This window comes from Heloderma suspectum, chromosome 2, assembly GCF_057233095.1.
Source record: "Heloderma suspectum isolate Gila_16-S chromosome 2, 16-S_ref, whole genome shotgun sequence".
NCBI classification, from domain to species: domain Eukaryota; kingdom Metazoa; phylum Chordata; class Lepidosauria; order Squamata; family Helodermatidae; genus Heloderma; species Heloderma suspectum.
Genome location: NC_139459.1, coordinates 102,376,609 through 102,388,826, shown reverse-complemented (window position 1 = coordinate 102,388,826; position 12,218 = coordinate 102,376,609). Strand labels below are relative to the sequence as shown.

The window sequence follows — 12,218 nt, the reverse complement described above, 5'->3', positions numbered from 1 at the left end:
GCAGTGTTATTGATGCTTCACTGTGAATCCATTGTATCTGCTGCTTAAATTAGTTCTGGGCCCCTTTTAGTGGACTTACGTAAATATAGCTAGCAAAAGTGAAAAAAGAAGGCCTCAAGCATTCAGATGCTTCCTTTGTGCGTCCTTTTTTTTTTCTTTGTACACAGCAGGTCTAAATATTAGTGCATCTTTATGACTGTGCTGCATGTAGCCCCTGCAGTGAATCATGTGTGGATGTGGTTACAGCAGCACAATGTCTGCAGATCCATTATTTTCTAGAATAAACAGCAGTTTTTTCTTGAATCAAACTTTAAAATGTCTGTAGCAAAGCAACCAAAAGTGGAAATCTCCAATAAGCAGCCTTTGTTTTGGTTCTCCCCACACCCCCACCCCTAGTTTTAGCATTCATATGCACAGGCACCCTAGTTACCCTGAGTGAAAACCTTTATTCAAGCAACCAAGCTTCTGTTTGAATCGTTAGAAATATCTGCTTTTGTTTTAAATAAAGCATTGTTGTTAGTTGTGTTTGTTTCGGTTTTTGGTGGGGCGAATTGCTTTTTGCTATCTAAACACTGTTCTATGAATACAAACCCTGTAGTAGTTCTTCATTGCCTCTGTGTGGTTATACCTGTAGGTTTTGCAGCTGCACAGAGCAACATCTTGGAAACTCTTAGAGCTTAGAAAAACATGGAATCAGCATTTTAGATCCACTCTTGGGGTGTGTGGGGAGTCTACACTGTGCATCTTCCTCCTCAGTTCTGTTCTGACTGCAACCTGAACATCTTAAAAAATGCTCTCTAGAGCTTTCAGATACGTTTGTCTTACATCAATTTTTTTTCCTTAATGTTATTTGTTGCCCTTCTTCAGTTTTGTCATATTTTTGTATGCTCATTTTCCTCGTTTGTTGGGAAATGAAGGATGCTTCTGCATAAACATGTCTGAATGATCAGCATCCTGTGTCACAGTGCTGATAATTTACAGATTCAGGAGCATGCTCCCTGTTTTGATGCCACAAGTCCAGATAGACGAATGTAGGGGTCTCTAACGCAGCGCCCGCAGGGACCTCCACCGGTGCCCATGAAGCTGTCCCCTCCCTGCCCCCTTCAAAAGAATTGTTTTAGTTAAACCTCATAAAATGTTATGACAGACTTCTTTCTCTCCTGTTCTGGCCTCTAGCCTTGCTCTTTCTCTCCCATTAATCCCTTTGTTTGCTGTTTCCCCCTCCCTCCCAGCTTCTAGCCTCACTATTTCCCACACCCACCTCCTTAGCTCACTGTTTCTCCCCCTCATAGCCCCTAGCTTCACTGTTTCTCCAACCCTTTGCCTGCTGTTTTCCCCTCCCTCCCATCCTCTAGCCTTGCTGTTTCTCTCCTCACCTGTTTTCCTTGCTGTTTCTCCCCTCTCCTATCCTCTCTTCTCCCCCTCTTTCCCTCTACCCCTTTGACTTGCTATTTCTCCCTCTTTCCCAGTCTCTAGCCTCGCTATTTCTCTCCCCTGCCCCTCTTTAGCTCACTTTTGACTAGTCAGGCCCCTATGGCAGCCATTATGTGACCAGCCACATCCTCTGTAGGAGCCATTTTGGATGCCCACATCAGCTTCTCAAATTCCCAGATTTGCCCATCGGTACAAAACAGTTGGGGACCCCTGCATAAACAACTTATTTGAACCCAGTTTTCAGCACCAACGGAAACCTATTTCACAGCAATCCCAGCTGACAGTAAGAAAATGTGTTAATTAAAAAAGTAGGGGGGACACCTTGGGTATATAAATTAGTTGCATGTTATTTCTGCAAACACAATGCTGCCACCTATTGCTGATTAAAATAGAGCAAGAGAGTTATGCCTTTTATAGGCCTGGCTGGTCATTAAAAAATCTTAGTATGCAGTTTTTTAAAATCTTTTTACTATCGTTCAAGCATAGGAGATCAGAACAGTACAGTAAGAATAGATGTCATATATTTTTATTACCTGATGCTAATTCATTGCTTCCTATTAGGCTAAAGCTGAAAATGAGCTGAGGTTAGCAAGGGATGTTAAAAACAACAAAAAGGCATTCTTCAGCTACGTGCATAGTAAAAGGCAGAGGAAAGAAATGGTGGTTCAGCTATTAAATAAGGATGGCAAAATGATAACAGATGACAAAGAAAAGGCAGAGGTGCTCAATTCCTACTTTGGCTCAGTCTTCTCCCAAAAGAGGGTCTATGACCCCGCTGGCAAAGGCGAAGTACAGGCTGAAGGGGCAGGATTGCAGCTTGAGATCGACAGGCATATGGTCAAGGAACACCTCATTACTTTGAATGAGTTCAAATCTCCAGGGCCAGATGAACTGCATCCTAGAGTCATAAAGGAACTGGCAGAAGAACTCTCAGAAGCGCTGTCTATTCTCTTTGAGAAATCATGGAGGACGAGGGAAGTGCCAGATGACTGGAGGAGGGCTAACGTTGTCCCTATCTTCAAAAAGGGTAAAAAAGAGGAACCTGGGAACTACAGACCAGTCAGTCTGACATCAATCCCTGGGAAAATTCTGGAGCAGATCATAAAGCAATCCATCTGGAAGCACCTTGACAACAATGCCGTGATTACTCGAAGCCAACATGGATTTGTCAAAAACAAGTCCTGCCAGACAAATCTGATCTCATTTTTTGATCAAGTAACCTCCCTTGTAGACCGTGGGAATGCTGTAGACATCATATACCTCGACTTCAGCAAAGCTTTCGACAAAGTGCCCCATGATATCCTGATGAGCAAACTAGCTCAAAGTGGGCTAGATGAAACAACGATCCAGTGGATCCACAGTTGGCTACAGAATCGGACTCAAAGAGTGCTTATCAATGGGACCTTCTCAAACTGGGGAGAGGTAACGAGTGGGGTACCGCAGGGCTCAGTCTTGGGCCCAGTGCTCTTCAACATTTTTATTAATGACTTGGAGGAGGAGGTGCAGGGAATGCTGATCAAATTTGCAGATGACACAAAATTGGGAGGGATAGCTAATACTTTGGAAGACAGAAACAAAATTCAAAGTGATCTGGATAGACTGGAGCGCTGGGCAGAAAACAACAGAATGGCATTTAATAGGGACAAATGCCAAGTTCTGCACCTAGGAAAAAGAAACCAAATGCACAGTTACAAGATGGGGGATACGTGACTCAACCACACTACAAGCGAGAAGGATCTTGGAATTGTTGTCGATCACAAGCTGAATATGAGCGAACAATGTGATGTGGCTGCAAAAAAGGCAAATGCTATTTTGGGCTGCATTCATAGAAGCATCGCTTCCAAATCCCGGGAAGTACTAGTTCCCCTCTACTCAGCACTGGTTAGGCCTCATCTGGAGTACTGTGTCCAGTTCTGGGCACCACACTTTAAGAAGGATGCAGACAAACTGGAGAGGGTTCAGAGGAGGGCAACAAAGATGATCAGGGGACTGGAAACAAAGCCCTATGAAGAGAGTCTGAAAGAACTGGGCGTGTTTAGCCTTGAGAAGAGAAGACTGAGGGGAGATATGATAGCACTCTTCAAGTACTTGAAAGGTTGTCACAGAGAAGAAGGCCAGGATCTCTTCTTGATCATCCCAGAGTGCAGGACACGGAATAATGGGCTCAAGTTACAAGAAGCCAGATTCCGGATGAACATCAGGAAAAACTTCCTGACTGTAAGAGCAATACGACAATGGAACCAATTACCTAGGGAGGTGGTGGGCTCTCCCACACTGGAGGCCTTCAAGATGAGGCTGGACAGCCATTTGTCTGGGATGCTCTGACTTGGATTCCTGCATTGAGCAGGGGGTTGGACTCGATGGCCTTCTAGGCCCCTTCCAACCCTACTATTCTATGATTCTATGATTACTGCTATCAGCTTCATAATTTCAGCTTTAAGAAGTCTTTCTTTATAGATTTGTCAATGTAGTATAAATCACTTGTGTTCTGGTTTTTTTTTATGTGCTGTTCTTAGAAATCTAATTAACATGTACCTTTTATATACAAAAGGTTTGTTGTATTACTTCATGGTTTGTTGTTGGGTTTACTCCGGGTTGTTTAAACCCTAAAAAGCCCAGAGTGCCTGGTTTGGATGTCACGCTAACAACCGACAAATGGGGCAATCATAGGTTGTTAACCGAAAGCAGAAGTGACAAGTGTACCAGAGGAAGCACCCTTTCTTCCACAATCCCGTTATGTGCGAATTGAGTCATTCACTCCAACATTGAAGCATGGCGATAAATGTAATACAGGACATTCTGAAGAGTAAAAAAGGGATTATATCAGTATGACTTGTTACAGTATCCTAACATACTAGTACAACTCCAATTCTGATGGGCATTTTCACAGTGAGAGCTGGTTTTGCTGTCATTGTTACCCCATCTATCTCATAAGGCTTTGGTCTGAACACTAAACTGGATTTTTTCTTTCTTTCTCCAGCATGTGAGGATTGGTCCTATGGTAAGATGCACATGCATTTGCTCTTCTTTAGCAGTAGCATCACTTTGACAGCACTATACTCTATTGTTTTCCTAATTTCATACCTTGCACCAAGCATATGTGTATTCTCAGTTTGTACCCTGCAGATTTTACAGCTGCTTCCTCTAAGTGTATAGAAATACTCTTAACTATATATATTTATCCTATACATTTATGTATAGGATAAATGCATAAATCCTATACATTTATAGTAATCCTCCCTTACTGCACAGTTAAGGAGGATTATTTTAAAAAGAAGGGAAATATGTAGTAACTTCTGGATTTAACAAAATACTATCTCCACTGTCTTAAGCTCAGGAGTGTCCAGGACCTTTTGCCAGCTCAGCTAATTGCATGAACTTGCACAAGGATTCCTTGCAGTGTTACAGAAGATGCTGGGATGAAAGTCTCAGCTTATATGTGCCCGTTGCAACAGATCTTAGGGTGTTCTTCTGATAGCACACTGTTCCTGGAGAACCTAAAAATATTGCTGCCCAATGTGATTTCTGCTACGTATCTGATCTGAGTTTAGAGTATAGTAAATGATGTATTTTGCACTGCTTTAAGAATGCAGCACTAACTTCTTATATTTAGAACATTGAACACCTTCACTGTCAATGATTTTATGATCAAGCTCACTGTTAACAATGAGAAATGCTGTATTTTTATGGTCTTTATGCAGTTGCATGAAATCCTCTAGTCAGTGCCACAATGCTTCTATTCATGTGTAATTGGTAAATAACATGCTGGGCACAAATATCACAAATATCTCATGCAGTATCTAATTATGGAGTACAATGTGTCCCCTGTGCTTTGTGCCAGGAACGTTGGATGGTTATCAGAATTTTGACTAGAATTTGTAGTTGTGGAGTACACTTCTCTCCAAGTAACATAAGATTTTCAACGTGCTTCACAATATTTATTTCCTTGTTAATGTTAGATTTGTTGATCAATTTTTAAAAGTTGTTTCTACCTAGAAATATGAAGTTAAAGTTGAACTATAAAAGTGACACTGTTTTCTTTTATAAGATGCTTAAAAATTATCTTGATTTAAATATATTACTAATGCTTTGTTTTTAAGCGGCACAAAGAAATTATCTGCAAAGAATATCAAAGCCCAATCTACAACCTAATTTAAACCGAAATAGTACCATTTATGGCAGTGCAGTATTCTTCATTTTAATGCAATTAAATTGATATGAAGTCCAAGTACAGGAAAATGTTTTGAACTTAATGGAATTTGGATTGTATCCAATGTATCCTATTTAGAATAGATCCATTGAAATGTATGGAACTTAAGTTATGGGATGCAACCCATTCGATACAACCCATTAAGTTCAATACAATTTCTACGAGCTATTGTTTGAGCATCCAAAATGTTAATGTACTGTGGGCTTTTGTGAGATGAAAATTTTGCACTATGAGGATTCTAAATACATGTAACACAAAGCTTTCAGAGGGTACTTTAGCATCCAGTCATGAATTTTCATTTTCATGAGGTTTATTTATTTAATAGATTTATATACCACTGATGATATTTAAAAATATATCTAAATGGTTTCATGCGGAAAGAACCCTCACAGTAGCTGTGGTTAGTTGCTGCTGGTCTTTGAAGAGAGAGTAGACAATAGTGCCTCAAGATCCACACCCCCACACCCCCTTTCAGTCTTCTCTCTCTCTCTCCTTTGGACAAGAAGACAGCTGCCACCAAGTACGTGTGATGTTTTGCCAAAGCAGTGATGGGGAACCTGACTCATGGGCAGCATACAGCTCATGGCCTCATCTCATGTGGTCTGCAGGTTTCTCTAGACCTGCTGTGGGCTCTCTGGATGCTGCAGGCCTGTTTTTTGCTTCAGGGTGCCATGGTGGCAGGAAAAGAAGTCCTGAATTCCTTCCAGTTTGGAAGAAGGAACAGACAATCCTTCCTTTTTCTGCACATGTGGGGTGGAGCTAGTCCACTGAGGCTGTGTGCATGTGTGCACATGGGAACCTAAAGAACGGTTCACAAGGCCACTTGAATTCAGTGCAGTCCCAGCTCCACCCACCATTGGCTCTGGCTCCACCCCATCAGGTGTGGCCCCCATTGATTTTTCCTGTAGGTCAATGGCACTTCATAGAAAAAAGGTTCCCCACCCCTGTGCTAGAGGGAACAAGAAAGTTTAGCCAGGATGTGGATTTGGACACATACTTTTTTTGTTCCCCCTACCACATAACAGCAAGATGCCACACTACTGTACAGATAGTAGCAGGGGGCAGGGGAAGGAAAGGCCTGGAAGGGTGTGTGTGTTGAGGAATGGCTGCCTATATCTGCTTTGGAGCCTTGCATCCACTGCAGAAACTGGGATCTTTCTGCTATGGGATGACTTGTTAAGGGGCAATGTATGACGTAGCACATAGTCATCAGTTGTGAAGAAAGCACACCTCACGAAGAGAGAATGTCCAAGTCTCCTGCCAGGAATATCCAGCAGGGGTGCATCCTGTCTTAACATGGTGGTGATCTGGTTCTAAAGACTGAGTATAGGACAAGATCACTTGCCATGTGAAGCCTTTTTTCAGTTTCCAGTGCGCTGTTAACTTATTAACCTGAAATAAGGTTGTGTAAATATAAAACAAATTTTAAATGCCCCCCTCCCAAAATGACATAAAACTTATTAACTCTTCTGAACTGCAATGAGAGCCAGAGATTTGGAGAGAGGCGGGGTGGGAGAGATTCAAATGGGAGTACACATAGCAGATTGGAAGCATAATGTGAAAAGTGGCAAAATAGTGTTCATGAATAATTGTGGTGTTCCGGGATCTGATTTTAATTGCTAAGAGCCTGTGCAAAATGGGTTGACGTCATACATTCTGGTCCTCACTGTGTTACATGATTCCATCTTGGGGTTTTAGAAGAGTAAATATATATTGCCATGTAAAAACCTTTGGGGAAGTTCCAAACATATCCAGCTGTCACTGATGTATTACAAATACAATATTAGATTGGGTTCTGATAGGTCCAAAAGAATGGGTTGTCAAGTTTTGTTTGTTTTTGTAAAATGTTTTCATAAACCTCTTTTCTTTTACAGTAACACCGATAAAAGGAAAAAAACAAGAATTTTAAAAATTAATATATTTGACGAGAAGCGCTTTCTACACTCCAAATTTCCGAGGAAAAATTTGCTGAGCCTGGTAAACAAAAAGTCATAATCAACAGAACCTCTGTGGAAAACATCAAAAGATTCTTGAACCATAAAACTAATACCTTAAGTCTCAGCAGATGAGACATGAAACATTCCACACTTTACTATGACGTGCTGTTGCCTGCTGAACTGTGAAGAACTGCATATGCCATACTTTAAGCTGCTTTCTCTACTATTGCCAATCATCTTTTCAGGACTTGAAACTGATATTTTCCTATTGACTCTCACGTGATTTTTCATTTGCATGTATTCAGTGATTATGCACAAATAAAATATCTAATCAGCTTTGCCTATTTAAAGAGCCATCATCACAGTGGTGATTATTATGTAAATCAATTCTGCTTTTTCCCGTTTCCTCCAGAATTATAATTGCTCACCTATTAATTTCATACAAGGGTTAGTGTAATATGTCTGCACATACTTTATGGAAACGATCTTCTATAAAGAAATTTTCACTGTTTATTAGTGAAATGAAGAAAGCTATTTATAACAAAGCCTTATGTTGTGTACATATATTGTCTTTGAAATATTTGTGATTAGATATATTGCTTGTAAAGGACAAAATTACATAATTTATTTAGTATATTCTATTGTAAACTATAGTTTTATTGAAAGAAATAAAGTATTTTGTTCTCAAAAGAAGTGGTTTGGATAGTCCTTGTTGTTGTTGTTTATTCGGTCAGTCGCTTCCGACTCTTCGTGACTTCATGGACCAGCCCACGCCAGAGTCTCCTGTCAGCCGTCGCCACCCCCAGCTCCCCCAAGGTCGAGTCCGTCAACTCCAGAATATCATCCATCCATCTTGCCCTTGGTCGGCCCTCTCTCTTTTGCATTCCACTTTCCCTAGCATCAGCATCTTCTCCAGGGTATCCTGTCTTCTCATTATGTGGCCAAAGTACTTCAGTTTTGCCTTTAATATCATTCCCTCAAGTGAGCAGTCTGGCTTTATTTCCTGGAGTATGGACTGGTTTGATCTTCTTGCAGTTCAAGGCACTCTCAGAATTTTCCTCCAGCACCACAGTTCATTGGATAGTCCTGAAATCCCATAATTTTCCAAAAATTGTTTTTTGTTCTGGTATGCCAGACAATAGATGACAGCTACTTTGAACATGTCCTACACACATGTTGGTGCAGGGAACTAATACAGACAATGATAAACTTTGGAGCAAGGAAAAGCTGAAGATACTGTATGTATGGCCTGATAATTTTGCAGTTTGCTCAATGTGAAATACCCAGATGAAAGTGGAAAAGAGGATCTGGAGGTAATCTGGTTTTAGATGCAGATCACAAAAGGGCTGCTAAGCCAAAGTCTAGGGGCGTTTTTTTCCATGACACAAAAAACATTACTTTCAACAATGCAATTTTATACATATCTACTCAGAAGTAAGTCCCACTGAGTTCAATGGGGCTTACTCCCAGGTAAATATGTATAGAATTGCAGCCTATGCTTCTCACAATTAGTGCCACTTACGGATGATGATAATGTGGTACAGAATGACAAGTTAAATACAAATGATATTTGAGCAAATTTAGGTCTTACATTCACATTAAAGACCAATTTTAAGCATAAGCTTCAGGAGCGAAAACAGCTTCAGGATCTGTAAACTGACAGAGAATCATTTTGGGACGTGCATGGGTTGGTAAGCCCTCAAATAACCCTTGCCAACTGGGTTCATACAACACAAGTCACAGCAACCCCTGGCTGAGGGTTGCATATTCATAATGCAATAATGTGTGAACCAGATCACAAAGCCCTGCTCTAGAGGGTAGGCAAGGTCAAGAAAAACAAAATAAGCCTTCTTTATTTGGGGCGGGGAGTTAAATTCACTCCTAGGATAGACACCCAGGGCAAGCCATCCCTAAGGTAAGCCCTGCTTAGGGCTGGGAGATTTGCTGCTCTGCCACAGGCAGCAAAATGTCTTGAGCCAGCTCTGGATAGCTGCTAAAGGCAATCTGCTGCCCAGTGGTTGCCATCTATGGCCTTTCGTCCTCCCAGGCATTTTGGCTGACCATGCCCCCCTCTTCCCACTCTGGCTGCAGCTGTTTTTTCTTGAGTGAGAAGAGTGATGGTTCAGGGAGGAGTTTTGGAGGCAAGAGGGCAGCTAGCGTAGGGCACAGTTCTGAAAGTACCTCGTTAAGTGTGTAATAGTCACCTTTTTATATAATAAAAAGTAGTTGTGGCAGGCTGCAATCTTCAGCAGAGGGGTGAGATAGAAGAGACTACTCTAACCCTTCCACCCTACACTAGCCACATCCTCTGTGGGAGCCATTTTGTGGTGGTGTCCACAGCAGTTTCTCAAATTCCCAAATGTGCCTATGGATCCAAAACATTTGTGGACCCCTGCCCTACAGTCTTTTCCTGCTCAGAAGTGCTTCCCTAGCTGCTTTTCCACTTGGAGTGTGGGGGAGATACGGGCTTTCATATCATGGGAAAGTAGCTGGAACCAGTAGGTGTGTGATGGGAGCAAGAAACAGGAGGGTTAAAAAGCCCCTCCCCTCAGCTATTCTTTGTGGAAACGCAGAGTTCCCATGGCTTATATGTACCTATCATGTGATTTCTAATTTTGCCCCAAGACCTAGACCTTGGTTGCATGGGAAAAAGTGTTTTCCCTTGTATTGTAATAATAAAGAACTGTTATGAAAATACCTGAATCTTGTGTCTTGCTTGCACAGCAGAGTTTAGGAGGGGGCTGCAAGGTGAGCAGGTCACCCCCATCTTCCATATTAACTATGCATGAAAGGCCATTACACGGGTGAGGGGAGCCAGGGAAAGAATTGAGGGATTCAGCTGTAGGTTGAAAGCCATTGTCTGGACACCAGATCTAACTACTGAGAAACAACAGAACTAGACCTGGTAGACGAATTTCTCAAAGTAGACCTGGTACCCAGTCCCTTGTCATCGGATCTATCAGAAATGGTGGACCTCTTCTTTGATGCTGTCAGGCCTTTTTAAAAAAATGTGTAACCAACAAAACGCATAGCAGAGCAATACCTTTATTAGGTCCAACCAAGATTCCACAAAGTTGTGCAAGCTTTCAGTTCTCCAGCACATGAGTGGGCAGAAGGTATATCTGAATCTAGTGGTAGGTCTTTGGGCAATTTGCAATAAATTGGCAAGGATTTCTCACAACCAATTGCTTAGCAATAACAAAATGAATTGCTCCTACCCCAAATTATACTGCTGAAATGAAGTTTTGTGTGGAAGGACTATGAGCTCTGTTCAGTTCTGGTACTCAAAACAAGTTCCTGGGCTTAAGAATTTTTTAATTCTAAGTGTATGTCTTCTGCATCAGACTCCAGTTGGTGAATCTCAGGGTTTGAATGAAAAACAAAATAAATCCTGCAAGAAATCCTTCCTGGGGGAAGAAACAAAAGTTCAAAAATTTGGCCAGGTGTTATGGTCATGATCTGCAGTTTCACTAGAACCAGTCTCAAAATGGAGAATTGCAGCCTAAGGGCACAGTCCTATTGGATCCACCCTTGATACTTGTAAGCCTCCAAAACTGGAGGCTTACACAGAGCGGGAGGCGCAATTTAGGTAGATGGGTGTTTTCACCTGTCTGGTTGAGGTGTCAGGAATAGGGAGGGACAAAGGCTGGGGATAGCTCATATCCCCAGTCTCCTCCCCACCCACCAGCACACCCCCTTTTTCTTCTCGCCAAGCTCACATTTGCGAGCTCACAGAGGCAGTCGGAGTGGTTCTCTCTGTGCCGTCTGTGAGGGGGCAGGGAGCTCAGGCCCCTGGGTCTGAGGTCGGAGCACTGTCTCCGGCCTCAGATCCAGGAATCCAAAGTATCCTATGCCCCCCCCCCCCAGATGCTGTCTAGGGGCCATAGGATTGCTCTCTAAATGAATTATTCAGTGGTAGGTGTTGCAGGTATCAGATCACCTAACAATGAATGCATTTTGGGAAGAAGAACCAATGGCTGATCTCCATTTCTGAGAATGCAAAGGCAATCCGTAACCAATCTGCCTCGTTTTTGATGAAACACACAGGTTCCTGAGATGGCATAAAACAGAAGCGCAGAGAAACATGACAGTCATATTAACAAAGCCAGAGGTGAATTGTAGGTGGTGCATTAGGTAAAAAAAGTCAGTTGAGGCCAAATTGTATTACTTCGTGGTTGGAGCGGATGGAACCCTCAGTGCAAAGTCTTTCTTCAGGTAGTAGAAAATTTTCATCTGGTTCCATCCCTGCCATTGTCTATTCATTCAGACTGCGAATCTCCATTTTGAGACTGGGTCTATCTAAACTACAGAACTTGCGGGCATGACACCTGGCAAAATTTTGGAACTTGGTTCCTCCATCCTCTGCTTTTTGTGCCACTTAGCCTGATGAAGAGTTCTACAGAACTTGAAAGCTTGAACAATTTTGTGGAATTCTGGTAGGTCTTAATAAAGGTATTGCCCAACTGGAGTTTTTTTTTCAAGTAACAAAGCATTTGCAGACAAATAAGGCAAATGCACAAGTGTGTTGTAGCAGCGCATGCTTGTGTGTGAATTACCATTACACACCTCTGTGCAGCTTTCCCCCCTGCCCTTTGGAAAAATCCTTGTGGACTCCCATAGGTATGCCAGCTCCAAGG

At 42.0% G+C, this 12,218-nt stretch overlaps 1 protein-coding gene across 8 annotated transcripts in view; it reads left to right on the top strand.

Annotated features, from left to right (window-relative positions):
• Positions 1-9,661, top strand: part of PIP5K1B (phosphatidylinositol-4-phosphate 5-kinase type 1 beta) — a 120,300-nt gene extending 110,639 nt beyond the window's left edge. For 5 of the 8 annotated variants that reach the window (XM_084834358.1, XM_084834354.1, XM_084834357.1 and 2 more), the window contains exon 15: positions 7,519-9,465. In XM_084834358.1, coding sequence (XP_084690484.1) covers positions 7,519-7,521 — 3 coding nt within the window. In that variant the 3' untranslated portion in view covers positions 7,522-9,465. Of the gene's footprint in view, positions 1-7,518 lie in introns of all 8 variants that reach the window. The other 3 variants (XM_084834362.1, XM_084834352.1, XM_084834363.1) reach the window with 3 other exon arrangements.
• The last annotated feature ends 2,557 nt before the right edge of the window (positions 9,662-12,218 follow it).